This window comes from Musa acuminata, chromosome BXJ3-6 (assembly GCF_036884655.1).
Source record: "Musa acuminata AAA Group cultivar baxijiao chromosome BXJ3-6, Cavendish_Baxijiao_AAA, whole genome shotgun sequence".
NCBI classification, from domain to species: Eukaryota; Viridiplantae; Streptophyta; class Magnoliopsida; order Zingiberales; family Musaceae; genus Musa; species Musa acuminata.
Window position 1 is genome coordinate 34,859,321 of NC_088354.1, and position 22,174 is coordinate 34,881,494.

Here is a 22,174-nt window from a genome sequence, read left to right on the forward strand (position 1 = left end):
GTAGATAAGGCCTAAGGGAGTTCTAAAGGCTTTCAGCATCTTTTAAGAGTATATAGTTACTTTGCATAATTCAAAGCATGACAAAAAAATAGTAATTTTTTGCAGGCATGTAGTGGAAGTATCCTAATATCAAAATTAACATAACTCTCAGTCCAATTTTTTTTTGTGCACTATTATCATATAGACCCTAATTTCTTCTCATCCTTCATGGTTCTATTAGAGAGAAATCTTAAAAGAACTTTAAATTTATTTCTTCACAAAAATCTTGAGATATATATAGTATTTGTAACATCATTATTAGTCTCACATCCAAAGTGGACAAGATTAAGATTGACTTATAAAGATCTGATGAGTATATTATTATTAACTTCAGCTTAAGCATTTTGATCAGTGATTTAAACCAAACGAAGTTGATAGGCTAGTTAGCCCATCAAACTCGAGTCATGACATTTGGTATCAAAGCTAAATAGTCTTAAGATTTCAGAAATATTTATCAATCCTAATAATAAGAATATTTTTACCCCTTATGAAAATATATTGCATTAAACTCTTTTCATTATTCGTCATACATCTTTTGTATAAAAAAATTAGTTGACCAATATTTCTATAAATATAAAATTAATAAATAAAAATATTTGATAATGGGTTATCGTTACCTTGTTCTGATTTCTAATTAAAGTAATTTATCCATTTAATTTTGAGATAAAATAATTAGCAACTTATGAATATAAATTAAAAATATACTTGTCTCATTTATATAGAATGATATATTTATATAAATGGATGGTTAATGATATATCTGTCCTACGATTACATTAAAGCTTGAATCCTGTTATCCTTTGCTAAAAATCAAAAAATTACATGGTTATTATTATGAGTTATATTATTTATCATATTTGAGACGACATCATATACTATGATTAATTAAATTTCCATAAAGAAAATCGAAATTATTTTCCATTTCAGTTTGAAAGGAAAATATTTTTAAAAGGAAAATAATTTTATATAGAAAATTCGCATCATATTCCATATTTTTATATATAAAAATACGCCGAGCGCATCGTAACCTCCAAATTGCCGTCCGATCTACATCCCACGGTTCTCGAAGACGCATCACTCGAGCTACTTAATGATCCGACGGCTGAGAGCCCTTTCCCAAGAGTGTTGGGTGATCGGGGATAAAACCCTACCACCGTATAAATACCTCGCCACCCGGGCTTCGGGGCTATCGATGCCGGACGAACCCTCGACGGTTACGTAAGGTTTTCGATCGGCCATGGCGCTCGGGAAGGTCGCCATCGTCATCGGAGCGGGTACTCCTATTGCTCCTTTGCACTGCGGTTTGAGGATTGCTTCTTGTGCTTTAACCATTGTTCGACGCAACCGTAGTTTTCATATATCAGTTGTTTTTGCTTTCCTAGGTGTTTTGAGGGGATAATTCATAACAAAGCACATACAAGTGCATCTTGTCATGACAAGGAGTTTGTCCCTCGTCAACTTTTAGATTAGAGATGGGGGCGTTGGCCTTCGAGAAACCTAGACATATTGTCTTGTTAACTTATCGAATAATTGTCGAAGATGCTGTTAATATTTTGTTTGTAATGACTACCGAGTGTTGCTTAAGGATCGTCGTTCTATTTAAATGTGTTAAATTCTTTTGATTTATGTATAAAATGATGAATATATTAGTGTGGCAAGCTGGTTGTCACCTGCAAACCAAGATTGTTTGGGTAAATAAATGTAATTTTTCTCATTCGAGTCAAGATTGTGTAGGAGAGTAAATGTATTTGTTCAATAATGTTCCTCCTTGAAAATCTGGTTGTCGGGCTTGTTCCCCCATTATTTTCACAATCCTTGAAGGGTGGATGGTTGGGTGTTTTTTTTGTTTGTAATGTGTCTCTAAGCACTCAAGACTTTGGAAGCTTAGTATGTGAAAACAGGAAACCCCTATTATTTTCTTAGACATACATTATTATTTTGAAAATTTTATCATGATTTTATCTGCAACAGGAAGATATCTAGATTTAACAGTTTGTATAATGTGATTGTGTCCTTTATTTTCATAGTTCTGCTGTTCATTCACTAAGTAATTACTCGGTAATTGCATATCTTAAGGATCAATTAAGTGTTACTGCTCCTAGTGTCTTAAAGACCTGTGTTAGTGACTCAGTTGTATGGACTAGTATCATCTAACCACACATGTCCAGTCCATCTTGCTTCAAATGCCAATGTGCTTACATATTAACCATGCACCTGGTATCATAACTCTGCTATATTTCTTTTTCTTTGTGTGCTACATACTTTACATGCTTCGTGGTGTTTTTCTTTTAACTGTCATTTTTTGGCAACTGTTTACTTTTTTTATTTAATAAAAACACTGCATCATAATGGTTGAATGTCCTGTGCCGAGTGTCTTGCAGGTATTGTAGGGTCTATGATCACAAAGGAAGTTCATTTTTCTGATGTCACTTATTTGTTTTCTGGTGCTTTCAAGGTATCTTGGTAAAGCTTCAACTGACATGCTCATGGTCTATAAACATTTGCCACTCTGTAGATTAGGATTTAGGAACTTAAAATTCAATTCTTTAGTGTCTTTTTTTACCTTAATGAACAGAATGCTTGTACTGCAGATTGTCACGAAGCACCTAAAACAAGATAATGGTAATATTCAATCTTCTAGCAAACCACAGACTGAATCTCTACTAGCACAGGTCAGGATTACTTCAAATATGTTTTGACCTTTTCTTGCAGCTTGCTTCTGTTTCTAAAACTTTTGTTGAGCATATTTTTTCTGTTGTTATCAACTTATGTTGAAGTTCCAAATCACGTGGGTTATATATGGTAGTTGTAACTTTCTATTATGTTCCTTTCTTTCTTGACGTTTATACTGATGCTATGATATATTGATTAAACCTTCCTGTTTGTGCACTTCTACTTTTTGGGTCAGCTGCAAGCGATGAATAGGAAACTTTGTTGCAACCTACACAAAATTGATAATGGCATGCTTCTTGTCTAGTACAAATATATTGATTTCTTATGTGTCTGGTATTGACATTGGTATCATATAATTTTTAGTGGGCTCCTGTTTTGATTTAGCATTTATCATACAATGGTTCAAATGTTGGCAAGTCATGACTGGATATTTACATGTCTTGGCAGTCCATTTGTGTAAAAGTTTTAGCATTATATGGGTGCTATTTCAGCTTCACCCTGTTGCAAAATATGTGCATTCTAATGATCCAGCTGTTTGCTTATGCTGATAGCTTGGTAGTTGTTGTGTTTGCTTATGAGTTCTTTGCCAGCTGTATATGCTCACTGTTACTTCCATGGCCTTTAGCATATAAACTTTAAGAGTAAAATTTTTGTGGGCAAGTACATGCACGTGATGTGGATTAATGGATTGAATAATATGTTAGATGTGTTCTGGTCTGCATCCACAATCCAGTTTGTTATGATATGGGGTTGGTTATCAATTCAATGCTTGGGAGATCGTACAATCAAGTTTGGTTTGCACCTACTCTACATTACGGGTCTATTATTTGTCCATCAACGAAAGTTCCAATTCTAGTCTCATAGCAATAGTTTGTACCTTTAGATATAACTGTTTCCTGGATCAATATAACTGTTATGCATCTAATTAATTATTAACTTTTAAGGCATGGTGGCATGATGGTGATATTCCACTCTGGTACATGCTGACGACACAAGTCGGAAAGGGGACTGTACCAGCTGGCATGAGCTTTATTGACCTGGCATGATACTTGACTTTATAGGACTGGCTCTTCATGCCATGCTGGCATGGTTGATACAAATTATGTATATTTAGCTTGAATCTGTGATGACTCAAGACATGGACTTCATAGGATATTCTCAATGTCCTACAAAATATGTCATTAAGTGTCCCATTGAGTTTGTACTACCTATCACCAATTTTTTTGTCAGATATTTGTGAAATTGCCCACTAATATGAAAATTTTGGGTCTTGTTTCAATTTTTCATGGTAGGCCTACACTCAAATTGATTGCATATAAATATTGCAGGTTAATACTCTCCGTCAAGAGTTGCAACTCTTAGCATCATCAAGATCAGTTACAATTGTAACTGGTGCAAACTCAGGTCTGACTTTTAGGGATACTGTTGTTTTTTTTTATTCCACAATGTTTTGCTTGTTTATAGATATGCTACTCTCTGTTTAGTATGCAGTTTTTTTATCTTGCTTTACAACCATTGTGATGGATTTATATCCCATATATGTCATCTGTGCAACTTTCTTGACTATCCAATCTCTACAGAAAAAAAGTAATTCTTAGCATAGACCATGTGAAAGTTTCACTCAATTATCATGCCATTTCTTTCATATGCATGTAATGGCGACAATGCAAAAATCTATGTGATGATTTTAGGAAATGTTGAGCTGATATGGCTAGGATGAACAACCGTAGCGAAAAAGTTCATAAGAAAGGTTTGCATATGACTCGTACATTTAGTTGATGCCCTTATTTTTCTAACAAAGGGAACAAAATCACATTATTAACTGATGAAAAACATACCTGTTACAAAAGATTCCTGATTAGTGAATTTCAAAGTTTCACAACAACTCCGAGAGGGGTTAGCAAACCCAAAGCATAATCCCTGTTCTTTTTTTCTTAGTTGGCTAACTAGTTAGCAGCTCTATTTACTTCATTATAGACATGATCAATTTTAACCTTAAGAAAAGTAACAATAGTAAAAGGATCTAATGTTCCAAAGGACTTGTGAATTGCTGGTTCACCATAGCTAGCAAACTAGCAATTGGATTTAATCACAGGTGTGCAACTCTGTTTTGGCACCTGCATGATGCCCTTCTTTAAGCCCCTTGATCTTCTGCTACCAAGACGGACTAAGAGTCTTCCAATTGCCTATGTGACTGCAAAATCTACTACTAAGCTTGCACTAAGACAACATGCTCCCCCAAGGCTCCATAGGTTGAGCCATTCTAGAGGTGAACCCCATTGAGCAGGGTGAAGAGGAAGCTCACTACCTCCACAGGAAGGATCAGATTCTCGAAGTAGTCATCTGCCACAAGAAAATGTAGTTCCATGCCGTATCATGTGTAACTCTGTTTTTGGCACCTACATGATGCCTTCTTTAAGCCCCTTGATCTTCTGCTACCAAGGCGGAGTAAGAGTCTTCCAATTGCATATGTGACTGCAAAATCTACCACTAAGCTTGCAACAAGACAACCTGCTCCTCCAAGGCTTCAAAGGTTGAGCCATCCTAGAGGTGAACCCCATTGAGCAGGGTGAAGAGAAGTTCATGACCTCCACAGGCAGGATCAGATTTTCAAAGTAGTCATCCGCCAAAAGAAAATGTAGTCCCTTGCCATATCATAGGTTGACAGTGAGAGTGTTCACAGTTACTTTACTTTTATACATACCTAGTTTGTCCATCTATAGCCTCTTTGGTACATTTAGACAATAAGCGATGATAAGAATAGGCTTGCTCTTACTCTTTGTGCTTTTCCCAGTGGATAAAGCTAGAAGTATATGTGAAAATTGCAGTTAAAAGAGGTTTTTGTGTTAGGAAAGCATAAGTTTTGGGGGAGTAATAGTCAGTTGTTAAGATTGGATATTACCTAATCCCTACTTTCTTTTGCCTCTACTCTGGCTAATGGTGAATGTATTTTTATACTTATTAGTTGCCTATTTATTAGAGCATCTCTTTAATTTACCTTCAATTTTGATTGCAGGTTCTGGTACTTGTGGCATCACAGCTGTTATTGTGTTTGGGGCTGTTGGATATCTATGTATATGGTGGAAGGTAATCTGTCATCTACTTCATCACAGACAAGTTCAATTCACCGAGAAGTTTTCTAGCTTGTCGCATAGAATGTCTTGTTTTTTAGTTTGAACGTGCTAGTTAGCTTAATTAGTAAAGACTTTGATAGATTATCACAAGGTCCTGGGCTCGAATCCCATCTTTATCACTTACTATATGCCAAAAAATTTAATCTAGCAAAAAATGTTCTGTTTTCTAATTGTAGCATTTTTTTGCTTTTCCTTGGAGCAATTCTAGTGTATTGTTCATATTGTGTGTATTATATAATAATATATGAAATCCCTTGTCATATTAAATGCTTTGTACCTTGAATTTCCAGTCCGTAACTGGGAACTAATGGCTTGAAATGATCGTTATACAACATGCTTGGTCCATCCAAGATGAGCTGGCATCGTAAGGCACCATGTCATGACATCCTGTGGTGACTTGCTTGTCTAAGTGCCAGGCCACATTGCAGACCAGATGAGGAGGGCTCTGGTCTTTTGTTAATATGGGATGCACTGACATGCATGTTATACCTTTATTGCCTATAACTTGCTGGGGTTATCACAGAGCACTAGGCCTCAACTTGCCTTTTAATGCACAGCTAAAGAAATAATTGAAGCTGTTTGCTTTCATAAACAAATGGTAGGATAATGAGATTCAGTGATTGGATTAACCTGTAAAAAAAAAAGATTAGTCAGCATCAGTGGGCATGGAACGTAACTTTGTTGACACATGATTTTCAGTCAAGTGATACTTGTTAATTGTTATTATCACTGTGACAATAGAGCATATAAGATTGATTCTATCAATTTAGGATGTTTTGGTTGATGATCATGCACCTGGTTTAAGAGTTATAGTAGTTATAGAGATTTGTCTGGTCCGCAGCCCATATCATGAAGATTGAGAGATACTGGTAATGCATATTTTAATTTACACCAAGAAATAGATTTTAGTGGATACTATTGCAAGACATTAGCGTTATTTCTTTTTTCTGTTTTTTGAAGATTTCCTGAATTGCATTGTGAGGGATATAAATAGGGTTAAAATAAAGTTTCAAGAAGTTTTTGGAGTCCTTATAAGAACTCAAAAGACCATCATATAGTTTTGGGATATAAGAACTTCAATATCAAGGATAGTCATCATAGATGTTAAATTTCCAGTTGTTATGTTGAATAAATTATGTTATAATAGAATAATGTGTCTCCTGCCAGGTTTGGGAAGTGTATGAACAGTAACACCATGGTTTTTGATCAAAGATATCCATTTTATGATTGTTATTAGCAAGTCATCTGGTCTTCATAGTGCCTTGTGCCACTATTGCCAGTGTTGCATTGACAAGTGGCTGATATGTTTATTCTTTCTTTGAAAGTCAAGATTTTTTCTTTATCTATATGAAAATTTTGTGCACCTGGCAGGGATGGAAGGTTTCTGATATGATGTTTGTGACACGTCGTGGTTTATCAGATGCTTGCACTACAGTCGGCAAGCAACTGGAGCTAATCTCAGCATCAATTGCTGTATGTCATCATTTGACTTTGTCCTCCTGTTTTCTTTATTAAAAAAAACAATCAAGTATTCTCAAAATTCCTCCTTTTTCCTTAACTGCTCTCAACCAGAAAAATTATAAAAAGGATTGACATAATTATCTTTAATTTAATTGATTAGGAGATGGCTGTTCAGTGTAGCAGTAAAGCAAATGATCCTGAAGGATTCAAAATATTATACATAAATTTTTTCCACTTGTTTCATTAAGCAAGTTTTACTTATAACCTTTGCAAATAGGTGCTTTTGCAGGCTCATGGACTGATGAATAGATATAAATTTATGTTTTTTCATTAATCACTGCTAATTTAGAGGTTTCTCAGGTGCTGTAATAGAAAATGACTAAAATATATTACAACAAAAGTATTTATCTGTGTGAAATCTAATTTGAATATTTGATTATGACATTATGTGCTATAAAAGAAAAAAAATGCAAAATGTTGCCCATGTTGGATATTGTATCTTTCATTTTTTTTTAAATTTACTTTCTCTTGAGATTTTCTTTGTAATTCTGGGAATCTGTAGACTGCTAAGCGTCATTTATCTCAAAGGATTGACCGTGCAGACATCAATTTGGAGGAGTGCAAGGAACTTGCTACTGCCACCAAATGTGAGGTGGGGAAATGCTTCTGTCCACTTCTCATGTATTGTACCTGTCAAAGCTTTAAAATGATATATTTTAAACCTTCAGGTCTCAAAGCTACATGGGGATTTGGGTTTGATTCACACCGATGTTGAATCTGTTCACCGTGCTGTCCAGACTCTTGTAATTTTTCACTTAGTTTTGCTTTGATCTCTTATCTTTTAGTCTAGAACAAATATTTGTTTATGCTGAATGTAACTTGTTACATATCAGGAGACAAAGCTTTTTCGAATAGAGGACAGACAGGTACAGTTAGAAGTTTCCATTGCATCAGTTCTTGTCCATTATTTTCCTTTTTTTTATTGTTGATGTAGGATCATCCATGTTAGGATTTTGCAACCCAAGGAGTCTATCATCTGTGTCAGTATGTGGAAAAATTAGAACAGAGCAAAAGTCAAGAACTTATTCAGGTAAAAAATTGTCTAACCATTGTGTAATTGACATCTCTATTGTCTCATTTATATTATGGCACCTATACCATTGGTATTTTTTACTTTTGCATAGAGAAGACTGTTTGACTGTCTGAATTTTTAAATATATTAGTTAAATACTATTGCTTAGACAACTTTTTAGTGGAAGGAATGAACTTTGTGTGGTGTAATACTCTTTTGGTTTGTGGACCTTGTATCATCGTATATGCTCATATGTTACTATAGATATAAATGACTTTTACTTTTGAGGTATCATTTAGTAGATGCTTATGTATCATTGCTATCATGTTTCTTTAAGTGCCCGTGATCCGTTAGATATTAGTCTGTGATGCCATTTGTTGATTGCTTACCTGATGTAGCAACATCATGTGCATGTTTGTCAACAACCTGATTTTTTCCACTTCAACGACTTACAGGACTCACCATCCAGTTCTAGCCAAGCAATTGAACTTCCACAAGCTACACCGTTAGTGACAAAAGTAGGCTTATTACTTTCTGTTTTCTGGTTGCAGTGCCTGTTTCAGTTTTTAACCTAATCTTACCAATCTCTCAATAGACAGACTCTTTGCCACCTTTGACCCTGGAAACACCATCATCGTCAATATCTTTGTCGTCATCATCTGCTGTTGAGAAGTCTAAGGTGATGATTTTTGACATTTACCTCGACTTCTATGAGTGTCATATTATAGTATCTGATCAACTAAAGGTTTCTGGGGTTCTGCAGCTTGCAACAGCTGTATTGGTTTCAGACCTAGTAAAGCTTAGCACATATAATGTTCTTTATTTTGCCAAAACAGTACTAAGATCAATGCTGGTGTACCATGGTTGATCCTGAACCTTTCTTTGCTTGGAAGTGTCATGTGATAGCTGCCACATTATCATGGCTGCAATGTATTTTGAACTTGGAATACCCATGATTTTTTTGGATATCATATTGGCGTGGCGGCATTTGCTGCTCTCTTACCAAATATGCAAATGTAGTGCATACTTTTCCACAAACCATTAGTTTATATTTTTTTCTTTCACTTCAATGATTTGCAGGACTCACCATTCGCTTCTTGGCAACCAACTGAACTTCTACAAGCTACGTCGATAGTGACAAGAGTAGGCCATTGCTTTGTTGTTCAGTTGCTGTGCCTGTTTCTATTGTTAACCTAGTATTACCAACTTATGCCTATTTATCTCTTGATAGGTGGGCCTTTTGCCACCTTTGACACTGGAAACACCATCGACATTGTCTTCTTTGTCGTCATCATCATCATCACGATCTGCTAACGAGAGTTCTAAGGTCAGGATTACTGACATTAAGCTCAACCTTTTTTAAGTGGCCTATTTTGATGTCTGATGAAGCATGGGTTTCTCAGATTATACTACCATCAACAGCTGTCTCAGCTTCTGGGCTAAAGGTTAGCATTAATGTTCTTTATATTTATTTTATTTATCCTTAACTTTGCATAAGTGCTTCAAGAAAAATTCACAAAAACTAACTTCTGTCTTGTTGATTCAACAAATTTTGCCCCCTAAATCTATCTAGATGTGGTAATCTCAATATGTTCCAAGCTCCGGTCAGACTAATACAGTATAATTTCATATGAGCCATTTGATTGAAGGAAAATGCAATGCAGTACGATGGAGGTGTGAAGGCTAAGAATGGCAGAAAAGAGAGGCTGAGAGTCATATCTTTGTTGGAAATTTTTGAAGCATTGTATGCATGATTATGCCCAGAAACTTTTTAAGTAAACTTCTAGATCTCCTGCTTGGACTATAAGCTTTTCTAAATTAGAGTATTCAGTGTCCCATGAAATCCTATTAAATGCCTCGAGAGCTCCCTGACCCTATATTGTCAGTAGGGGTACTCGATTCACTTAAATATGTCTCTGACATAGTTAGCACTGACTTTGGAAGTCCACAAAATTCTATAGGCGGTCTTAACTTTCTTGATTCACATATTCCAAACCATATTATAATAAAAGTTCATCTCAACTTAGCCAAATAGCTATTTGTTACATTAAGATCTGTAGCTGCATTATTAAACATGTGATATCTTCTGAAAAGAGTTTTGCTACTTGGGACAGCATTAGAATTATATGATTACTTGGGACAACTTGTCAACCTTGAATCTTGTTCTTGCATTTTCAGGAGGTAATAGGGAGCTCAGGATCTAGCTTCAAGGCGTCGGGTTCCTCAAAAATTTCAAGCTTATCTCCGGTAAATGGACAACCGAGCAGCAATGCACAGTCCAGCAGGTCCACATGGAGGTTGCCGGACTTCAGTATTCTTACAAGAATCCATGGAACCATGACCAGATGATTCTTGACCACTTCTACTACTGATTTTTTTTACTACCATCTAGCTGCATACGTTATTGGAAGATAGAGTACTACTGATTTGTTACTACCATCTAGCTGCATAGGTTATTAGAAGGTAGAGTGCTCTAAAGATGAGCATAGAATTTTGGTAGATGTGTAAATATTTAGAACATAATTAGTTTTACATAATTGCTTGGTTTTAAGATGAACACAATTTGTCTATAAGGCTTATGGCTTTCTTCCTTATGGTGTGTCTTTGCATATGACAGTTTTATCTTGTGGCTTTATGTGAGTTGTTTGATGAAATGGGTTTCATATCGATAGCCCGACACGAGTAACATTAACATTATAATTAGCTATGTTTTTTTAAATGTTTTTTAATTATTTATTTGAAAATCCTTTGAATGTGTTTTAATGCTTTTGTTATATCACTAAGAAATTGAGGTTTAGAAGAAAATTAGAGAGGGGCAAGGATAAATCATCAATAAAAATAAAATGTAAAATATGGGCAAAACTGAGAAAATAAAATTAAAGTTTTTTTAATTGCTTAGCCAGTAAAGAATGAAACAAAATATAAAATTAAACAAATAAAATTGAGGCTTTTCCTCCAATCTAACTCCATAGAAAAAGCCAAATTCGATTGTGTGAACCGTTTCTGAAATATTATAAGAGAAAGATAATGGAAAAACTACGTTTTATATATGTTAAGAACATCATTCCAAGAGAGTTAATCGGTGTAATGAGCTGAGGAACATTATCACCTATGGAGATAGTTTTTTTATTTCAGGTATTTATTTTTATTTATAATGCTTCTTTAAACATGGTGTAGCCCTTGAATTATGATGCAGGTTAGCCAAACTTAAATAAGGTTTGCTTCAGAGATTTGTCATAGAATGGAAACCACACGACTATGAGATCATCCAGCTTGATGTCTACTTCTTTCTCCTCTCCAATTTTCCTCTAAATAAATATAGAACATTAGTATTTTAACATTAGATCCATACCATAACATTTGTCACACTTATAACGTCTTATTTTGAGTTACCATTGGGTACAGTTCAGTTACTAAAACAACAAGAACACTCTCAATCACACTGCTTTAAGTGGATGTGCTGAATTAATACTCTCTCCCTCTTACCTCTTCCCCACAAGTCCTCTATCACAAATATTTCTCTTTCTCTCTCCATATATATATCCAATATGGAGCTGGTCGCTGTTGTCCTCATGGCAACCTTGGCGGCAACCAACGTGGTGGCAATGCCCCACCAAGAGCCAGCACCTCCACCCTTAGACTCGATGCCGCCATTGGTGTCAGTCCCCACAATGGAATACCTCTGCCAGGGCACGTCGTCGAATCCCTCCAAGGTGATGCGGCTACCAAAATGGGTCTACAGCACAACCCATCCCAGCAATGCTGCCTGTGCCATCATTACTATGCTCCACAAGAGTTGCATCCCCCTCCTCCAAACCTGGTCCTTTGTCTTGGCTCACCGGATCAAGTTGCTTCAGTTTCGTTGCGACGAGTACCAGAGTGCCGAGTCGAGCATTGCCACGGCCCCTAGCAGCAGCCCGCGCAGGAAGGAGTAAACGCCCTTCTCGTCATGGATGTGGTGGGTGAAACTGAAAAATAAGAAAAATAAAAATAGCCTTCCTTCAATTAATTAGACAATATAGAATGAAACGAAACACACCCAAACAAAAAACAAAATTGATGTTACGTAAATATGTTCTTGGGAGGCTTCTTTTCAATCTAATTCCATAGATGAAGTCCACTTCCTGACTAGAAACAAAACATGAAACTATCAGTCTAATGCACAAGACTCCTAATATTATTAGATTATGTTAAATGTATATTATCCTAACTTTACAAGAAAATTCTCATTATTGATCACAGTTCACAGAGGAGTAATCTTACGGTCACATCCCAACTAAGTAAAAATAAATTATACACAATAAGAAATTTCAAAACAGAAAAATCATGCAAAGACTAGGTTTTATTATTGTTTCAAAAATCATTCTAGAGATGCCAAGTGACATTAGATACGCTTCTACCATGCTTCACTCAAAGATCACACTAGGCATTTTGCATTAGTTTCTACAACATTATGCTTTGGGGGTCAAAGTTTGCCTCTCACAGTGTTTGGTTCCAAAACTTACAGAACTTCCATACTAAAACAAAACATGGCAGTACATGCAAAAAATAGTACGGGTAAAGAAAGAAGTGTTCAACAATGTTGAAGGAATACATTTTTGGGTTGCATCAATGACACTATTTTCGAGTCAATAGAACTGCATCGTTTTCTGATTGGCCTAAGGACTGGATACCAAGCCTTCCAATCTGATGAAATTATGGAATTCCTTGTGAGCATTTGATAATAAAGTTGAATGAGTACATTGTCAGTTTTTTGTGAGAGATCAATGTCATCTAATCCAAACATCAGATCAATAATAAAATCTCTTCTTTTCCACTCTTTTGAAACTCAAGCTAGTATTAGTTGTCATCTTAAACATGACAGAAAAGGAAGTTTCAACCTCATAAACTAGACTTGTAGAAATGTACCTTTCGAAGGTTCATCTTAATCAAAACAACCTGGCTCAGTCAAAACACTTTGAGCCACCTCAACTTTCGAAGTACTCCAAAGCCAAAGTAATTGCAGCTTGATTTGTTCAATTTGGCTGGTGAATATACCAACAATGTCAGTAATCATAAAAAACAAATATTCATTAGAATACTGGTTAACACAAACATACATAATTGCTGGAATGACATACCAATCTTATGTTACGGCCAATATACAAAAAGTACATGAAGAAGGCAACTTCATACCATCCTCGTCTATACCTTCTGAAACAGTTCCTGCTATGCTATGCTAGACAAGCATCCATGTTCCATTCCAGTCCTCATGAGTCATTGCCATAGCCAAATTTTCTCCTACAAATTCTATAAACTTAAGTTACAAAATAAAAAAAGGGCTTTCACATGGTGCAAGTCTTTGACACCTACCAATATTGTTCTTTCCAAATCAAGCACTCTCCAACATCAAGGCTTGCCACCGACTTAAGAGGACTTAAATGAGCAGCCTGACAATGCTCTGCTGCATGGAAGACTCACATGTGTATCTGCTCCTGTCACAACCCATCCTGGTGGGATAACTAAAATATTAACTTCGTTGAGTATAAACTACTAGTTCAAAATGCTTAAGTTAAAGTATACCCATCAGACCCTTATAAGTCACTTTTAGTCTTTGTCACTTTCGATATGGGACTAATTGGGATGTTACAATCTCCCATAGCTTGACGTCCTCATCAAAGCCCAATATAACTCAGAATAAACCCTAGCATAGTACATGTGAGATATAGCTTAATGGTGGCTCCATGTTGTGACGTGTTACCCATCCACGGATAGTCTTTTCCTACTCGAGCCCCTCACCGTGCCCCTATACTAGGTTGGCTATGATACCAATACTCACGACCCGACCTGATGGGAGAACTAGTCAATTAACTTCATTGAACTTAAACTACTAGCTCAAAATACTTAAGCTGAAGCTAACAGTAGTATACTCATCAAACTCTTACAAGTCAATCTTAGTCTTTGCCCACTTCCGATGTGGTGGGACTAATTGGGGTGTTATAGCTCCGTCCATGAGAGCTACAGACAAGCATCAAACATAAGGTACAAAGCTCCATTAGTTTAGAATAGGAAAGTGGTAACAGATCTACTTGTTGCAGGGTATCTCCATTTCAAGACCAAAAGTTGTAAATGACTACTAAGACATATATGATAGTCAACATTAGAAGGATAAACCACAAACATAAATAAAATATTCATTAAACTCAACTAGGTAAAATGCTCGACATTGTTCAATATCAATAACCCATTCCAGTAGTTGGTGTACTAAAAAAAATGTGAACAAACAACAAAAAACCTAGCAAGATCGAGATAGAAATTGTATTAGAGGGACCCAAGCATGTAAGTATAACATGTTCATAATACTTTGGGCCTAAAATGTTGCATATATGTGAAATCTTGTAGAGTGAGAAATATGAACATATACATTGTCATGTTGTTCCTTTGCATGTACTTGCTACATGTAAGTTGCTTGCTTGAGGATGTGAAAAACAATGTCTAAAATAAGCATGTCCCTTCAGTTGAGATACATGCTTGTATTTTTCACTGCTAGCCGACTACCATAAGCAGGAGGTAGCAATACAGAGATGTCGTCAACAAGAAGAGAACAATTTGAGAGAAAAATGCCTAACTATACTTGCACACAAGTCACAGGTCAAAAACATACAAGTAATCAGATGAGGACTGGTGAACTTATGCTACTGGTAGGAAACATCTTTTGAGGATCAATAACAAACCTGGTGCCAGCACAACGAGATGCTCATCCCGTGTTCAAAATCTGAAAATACCATTTAAATGAATCCACGGACTCATTTCAGAAAAAAAAAATCACCAAAATTACTGAAGTAGACTTATAGATTTAATCTGACTGCATTTTATCTAAACTAGAATTTGAAAAAACAGTAATGTTAAATTGGCAAGGTGTTAAGAGAGGAAACAATTGTCTGTTATTTGTAGCAGATGAACTCCTGATATATCATATCACGGCAGTTAAGCAGACATTCTTCTGATATGTTGTCTGGATCATAATCAAAGCAGTGAAGCACCCAAATGATGCCATCATAGAAGATGCAACACAGAAAAGCCTTTCTATGCTAGTGAGAACTCTACATAAAACTGTTTCCCCGAAGAACTCTTCCACTAGCTTTTATCTTGCTTGAAAATTTCCATAGTCACTCAGAAGCATGATGTACAATTAGACACTTGCATGGAGCTGTAGAGAAGCATTATCTTCAACAGCTGAACCATAGATACGATACAAAGCACTCACATATACTTCCCTTGTATGCCCTTTGAGATTTGAAAGATGACATAAGTTGTATAGTCTCAAAGTACAAGAAAAAGGACTTCTGGTACAGGATTGTCATTCTTAGCACATTTATGCATCTACATACACTCAAGAAAGTTACACAATAGCAATAGCAGTTTTTATCTTTTCTGTAGAACTCAATGTGGTTCAAACTTCAAACATCAAGGAGGCTTTCATCCTTTCATGTGGAAACAGCATGACCAAAGCAGCATAACGTTCTGTAATTAGAATATAATTAGTACCAGTGATTGCTGTACCACCCGAAATGATATGAAGAGGGCGATATGTACTGGTCCGAGCATGCGCCGGTACATGGACCACCCCCGTTTCAGGCAACCCGATCCAGTTCAATAAAAGTAATAAAAAAAACAGTGGGACCCATCTAACTAAGCATTACAATAAGAAAAAAAAAATTCAAATAGAAATTAGGGCTCACGAATGCGAGCCCTCTTCTCGCGTTCTTCGCTGTTGCCGCTGCTAACATCATTGCAGCCGCATTCCTTCTTCTTCCTAGGTACAATCCCACCTTTTCTTCTCCTCTTCTTCCTTCTCCACTACTTCTTCTTCCTCCTCCACCGCTTTCTCTTCTTCCTTCATCCCTCCTCCTTCCTCCACCATTCCTCCTCTCCCTCTGTTTCTTTCTCTCCAAAACACCAGTATATACCGGTGTATTGTGTGTTAGGACATTGGTACTGATCGGTATGTATCGATCCAACAAATCTTTAAAACGGGTATGTTACCTGAAACGGCGATCCTTGATTAGTATAAGCTTATCTAATCTATCAGCTTAAGCTTTTAGATGGACTGAGGTTAAATACATGATATTTGAATGATCTATTATTTGAAACTCCAAGATGTACAACTATTCCCTTTTCTAACCAAAGTTCCATATGTTCCACATGTTGGGCTTTGCCATTTTGCTCTGGTATCTAATAGGTAAGAGAGAGTGCTAGAATGTAAATGATAAACTATCATCTTAATCTTTTAACTGGACCGGTATTTTGAGAAAAACAAAAACTGGACCGGTATTTTGAAAAAACAACAAACTCCATATTTTGAAAAAAGAATAAACTAACTCACTCAATACTATAAAATATATTTTGATCATCAACTTTTTAGGTACAACAATGAAACTCCAAAACCCATAGCATATCTGAATAAACAAACCCATAGCAAATCCTCCATTTTCTTTTTGACAACAAAAGAAAATTTATTTTAAAAAACAATAAAAGAAATTATTACAAAATTGGAACTCATGGACTTATGATCTAAATTATAACAATCACCCCTCAAAAGAAACGGAAAAAAGAAAACTATGACTATCGTCTTGTGGTGATGAGTATTCACTATATACATAATCAGATTTCTTCCTTGCCATTTTTTGGTGTTTCAAACACATTCTATCACTAGAAGAAATGTTATTTTCTAGGATTTGAAACAAAATGTTTCATTAGGCACGATTTCAATGTCCATGATGCACTATCATTTAAAAGTATAAGTTATTTGAGAAGTCCAAAAATAACAAACTATGAAGATTTGATAATTTAAGACTTTCTAAAGTAATTCATAAGGGCAATATAGTCTCTTACTCATTTTTATTCAATCTTTTGATGGGGCTGCCCACAAGGAATGTCTATAACTGCCTATGCGGTACGACAACTATAATATCTCGATTTAGTCCTACATCAAAAGTAAGCAAAGGCTAAAATTGAATAGTAAGGATATGATGGATGCACTATTATTACTACTAATTTTGACTTGACATTTTGGGTTAGTAGTTTAGGGTCAACAAAGTTCATAGGTCAGTTATCCCATTAGGTCAAGTTGTGATAATAACTTGACTATTTTAAATTTCAGAAAAAAATTATCTTAACTAAAATAATTGTAATGGTGTCATGGGAATAAAAAAATTAAAATATAATATAATTTGATATTTAAGGCATTTCAAACATGCCTTGGCTAGCTACCTAATGATTCCACCTAAGCCATAAGAGGATTGCCACTTGCCACCAAGGACAACTTTTATTAAAAAGAATTAAAAAGTCAAGTTTGAAATGACTACTCGGTCCACTTTCCATACTATAATTCATTAAAAACCTGTGAAACTATAACAGCCAATCATTATATACTGAGCTTCAACTTGCCAAATATATCACCACTCATAGAAATGTACACCCCCTACTCAACCTCCATCAGTAACTTAGAAATAAGTTTTCATTTTTTCTGAAACGTAATTGATATAAACCCATCAATCAATAGATTTCTAATGATGACCGTCAATAAATTTGCTATAGCTAAGTAACACAGGTGTAAAGTATGTTACAAAAAAAATTATAATGTAACTTGTAAACATGAATTGAGACACTGCATTAGCCATTCTTCCATCCCAAGAATCAACAAGGAACCCAATGAGCTGCTAAAATACTTGAGAAGCACACCTACATCTCAATATAACTACAGATTCATTCATATGAACGATGAATAATGAATATGAAAGATGCCTGGCTAGGACAGACACATTGACAACATACCTTACAGCTGAGAATAGAAAGAATGATGATCAGACAGACCTAGTACGTACGCATCAAGATCCACCTATAATATCTCCAGTCCAGCATGAAGCCATTTACAAATTTCCAACTCTGATAATTAATTCTCGATACTTGTTCTCCTGCATGTGCCTGCCAACACAATTCTGTATCTGAGTGATCCGTTTACAACCTCCATTCATATAAAGAGATCCGAAGCCCTAATTTTAGTCAATCATCAACGATGAAATGATCCTCATGTCCATCCCCATCAACCCGATTCTCTCCTGGAACGATACCATTCACATGGTGCAACCCATGCACCATCTGAGACAGATAGGGTACAGCCTGGTGGTGTGGCTGATGTTGGTGGTGATGGTGTTGTCCCAACGCAGTGCCACCACCAGTGGCATCTGAGAGCCCTCCAAAAACAGGGCTCGCCGCCCATTGTGATAGCACTCCCAGAAGCTGCCCAACCACGCTCTGCTGCTCGTGAATGATCCTTGCCTGAATCTGCTCCATCTCAACTCGGTGCTCCCTCAGCATCCCCTCCATCCGCTTCCTCCACTCCGCTCTCCTCCCCTCCATACGCTCCTCCCACTCTATCTCCTCCTCCCTCCGCTGTCTTTGCACCTGTCTCCTTTCCTGCTCCCTCTCCTTCTCCGCCTCCACCTCTGCCCGTTCCCTTTCTATCCTCGCTCTCTCCCACTGCGCCTCCCTGTCCTCCATCTTTGCCTCCCACTCCTTCCAAGCCGCCAGTGCTCGCCGCCGCTCAGCCCGCTTCTTCTTCCTCCGCTTCATCCTTCCCATATTCACCGCCAGAGGTTGCGCGGGCTGCTGTGGCACAGAGCCTGCGACAGGGGCCACATCATCGAAATCAAAACCCTCGTCGTCGCCGACCTCCTGATCGGCTCCTTCTCCGCTTCCGCCTTCAGCGCAGTCGTCGAAGGCTAACCCTAGGGCGAGCTCGCCATCGTTGTCGAAAGCTTCCCCGGGAGCAGGGGCGGGGTCGGTCAAGGGCAAGGCGGCGTCGCCGAAGACGGAGCGGTAGCGGAGGAAGTTGGACCAGCGGGAGAGGCCTTGCTCGTCCCAGTCGACGGCGGCAGTGGCGGCGACGGCGGAAGATGAGGATGAGGTAGGGGGAGGGTTGAGGAGGAGTAGCTTGCGCTTGACGAGGAGGTACTGGTGGCGCATGTTGTGGACCTTGTTGGCGGCGTCCTTCCAGGACCAGAGGAAGGGGTAGGCGGCAGGGTCGGCGGCGTGGTGAGCGGCGTTGACGTGGGCGGCGATGGGCCGGAATCGGCGCTCCCGGGTGCGTAGGCGCGAGATGGATCCGTCGGCCGCCATCTCGGCGTACTTGTCGAGGAGTGAACGCTCCTCCTCCTCCGTCCACTTCTTGCGCCTCGGCGCCATCAGCTATGACTTCCGCTGAGGAGGGAAGGATCGCATTGCCTCGAATTCTCTGCGCTCGGCCGCCGAGGAGGAGCAGCAGCAGAGGAAGAAAGCGGTCCGTCTCCCCCTTTTCTAGGCTCTTTGTCGTTGTCGTCGCTGCTGCGTTTTCTGTGGTGCTGCGTAGGGCCCGATCTCGATGTAGCAGTCTCAGAAACGAAGAGTATGTTGGACGAAACAGCGTGCAGGCTTGTTCGAGCCGACCTGGCAGGCTGCCATTGCATGCTTCCGTGGGACCCCTCGCGTTCTGCCCTTTAAATACGCGGCCTGAGTTGATCGACCAATTAAATAGTTTGTTTTCCACAATTATAATTCATTTTCCATAAATTAATATTAAGGAATCCTGAAAAGTCCATTTCCAATTATTGTCACATAAAATTTTAGCTTTATGCTAAATTGCCAATTATATTAAAGTAATTACGCACTCCTGTCCTAACTCAAGTCGTGGTGGAAACCTCTCTGGTAACAGAAGTTGTGGGACAAGTCGGGCACGCAATGGATGTTTCATGACTACGAACACGAGCTTCTTCAACACGAAGACCTCCTCCTCCTTCTCGGTTGCGGGCTTCCACCGGAACTCCCACACCAGATTGGCCATGAAGTACTCGAGGTGGAGCATCGCCAGCCCCATTCTGGGGCATATCTTCCTCCCCGTACCAAGTGGCATCATCTTGATCTCCTTGCTCCCTGTGGTACGTCTTCCCTCACCATGTGTGGCAGCAGGAAGTGCGCCGGCGAGTGCGTCCGCAGGCCGTCCAAGATCACCGCTTTCGGATCTGTCGCTTTCTCTAGATCCTATCCTGGAATGCATCGCTCTAGTGTCCCCATCACCTCCTCGATCTCCTTCTTCAGTTTCTTCTGCAACACCGACTGCCTCACCAGGTTCGCTATGATTCACTGTAGAACCGTGGTTGTAGTGTCAGTGCCCCCGTTGTGGAACTCCGAGCATAAGCTTACGACCTCGTCATTGTTGAGCTTCCTCCCTTCGCCATCCGACAACTCCAGATGGAGGAGAGTGTGAGGTAGCAACGGGTTGCTTCTTCCGAAAGAGCATCATGACAGAATAAAATTGAAATAACCAACTCTATATTTCGTATGATTTGAGCATCAATCATCACTATATATATATATATATATATATATTATCTCTGATTATTCTCAAATCAAAAATAGATAAGATTAAGATTAACCTATAAAGATATGATGATTATATTATTATCAACCTTAGCTTAAATATTTTGATCAATAATTTAGATCAAACGAAGTTGATAAGCCGATTAGCCCATCAAACTCAGGCATATATATATACATATATATATATATATAATTTAAGTATATGAGAAAAAAAAATTCCTCAAATCTATATAAATAAAATATGCTAAATATTTATTAAGAAGATTTTATATGATAGCTTGTAAGCTAATGAATACTAGAATAAATACAAATAGTAATTGAAAAAACTAGATAAGAAATTATATAGAAGTTTAATTGAAGGATTAATTTATCTCATATATTTAAGGTCTGATATTATATTTATTATCTAGATCGTTATAAGTTATAGAGAGTTCTTATATATAGAGAACTCTCAATTATAAAATCTGTTATAAGTTATATTCTTATATTGATAGTGATTGGGTTGGTTGCGGAGATGAGAGAAAAAATAATTTAAGATATATTGTAAGGCTCGGCTGAATGGTTATTTCATAGATAATAAAAAAATAAAAAAAATTATTCTCTCAAAATTAGATTGTGGTTATAAGTATGATATTTCAAACAATTTAACTTCAAAAAAATTTAGTAAATATAAAAAAAAAAAAGATGAACCAATTAAAATATACAACTGTAACAAGTTTATTAATGCAATAACGAAGAATCCTATCCTTTTATAGACGTATCAAACACATTAAAATTTAATCACTTTCATTCGTGAAACTATTGGAGGATCAGTCATCTTTATAAAAACTTTAATATTTTTAGTTTTAAAAAAATAATTTTAAATTATAATTATTTTGAATTAAGAGATATGATAAAATTAATTCAAATAGTTATGACTACATGCGAGAAAAGATAATAATTTAGATTAATATAAATGGATGAGTGGTTTGTGCAGGATGATAAGGTTTGTTGGGTATGAGAGATTTTTTTATTTCAAAAAAAATATAATTTATCTTTTTGCTATTGTAAATATTGTGCTTTTGGATGAGTTCAAATATATAAATTGAAAAGTAGTCTTATTTTTTATTATCTTTTTCTTTTTTTTCTGAAATTCTAATATGCACTGAACACAAATGACATCTCAAATTGTCTCCTCTGTTAGTGTGTCATCGAGGCACATCATGATGAGATACGAAAGCTAAGAAAGCTACTTAGATATGAAATAAATAAGAGCTCAATTACAAACTTTCATATGAAAGAGCTCCTGCAACAGATATTAGGATAAAAATTTTAAATTTATTTTATGACATGCTTTCTTATTAACATTTATCTTCTCCTATAAAAAAAACTAATTTTTATTATTCAATCTACGCATATG

General features: G+C 37.0%; 2 protein-coding genes across 3 annotated transcripts; one reads left to right on the forward strand and one right to left on the reverse strand.

Annotated features, from left to right (window-relative positions):
- Nucleotides 1-1,225: 1,225 nt before the first annotated feature.
- LOC103989823 (uncharacterized) lies at nucleotides 1,226-10,955 on the forward strand. 2 transcript variants are annotated; one of them, XM_065154262.1, is made up of 16 exons: nucleotides 1,226-1,313; nucleotides 2,421-2,494; nucleotides 2,631-2,711; nucleotides 4,041-4,116; nucleotides 5,729-5,799; nucleotides 7,218-7,319; nucleotides 7,870-7,959; nucleotides 8,036-8,110; nucleotides 8,201-8,233; nucleotides 8,317-8,397; nucleotides 8,835-8,897; nucleotides 8,975-9,058; nucleotides 9,460-9,522; nucleotides 9,611-9,706; nucleotides 9,783-9,824; nucleotides 10,558-10,955. In XM_065154262.1, the coding sequence occupies exons 1-16, from the start codon at nucleotides 1,277-1,279 to the stop codon at nucleotides 10,726-10,728; spliced, it is 1,239 nt and encodes a 412-aa protein (XP_065010334.1). In that variant the 5' UTR covers nucleotides 1,226-1,276; the 3' UTR covers nucleotides 10,729-10,955. The 2 variants fall into 2 exon arrangements, with proteins under 2 accessions (XP_065010334.1, XP_065010335.1); XM_065154263.1 differs by lacking the exons at nucleotides 8,835-8,897; nucleotides 8,975-9,058.
- A 756-nt stretch (nucleotides 10,956-11,711) lies between these two features.
- Nucleotides 11,712-19,749, reverse strand: LOC135641643 (uncharacterized). The gene is made up of 3 exons (XM_065157175.1): nucleotides 18,196-19,749; nucleotides 13,288-13,868; nucleotides 11,712-12,507 (listed from the first exon to the last, which is right to left on the reverse strand). The coding sequence occupies exon 1, from the start codon at nucleotides 19,603-19,605 to the stop codon at nucleotides 18,424-18,426; it is 1,182 nt and encodes a 393-aa protein (XP_065013247.1). The 5' UTR covers nucleotides 19,606-19,749; the 3' UTR covers nucleotides 11,712-12,507; nucleotides 13,288-13,868; nucleotides 18,196-18,423.
- Between the last annotated feature and the right edge of the window lie 2,425 nt (nucleotides 19,750-22,174).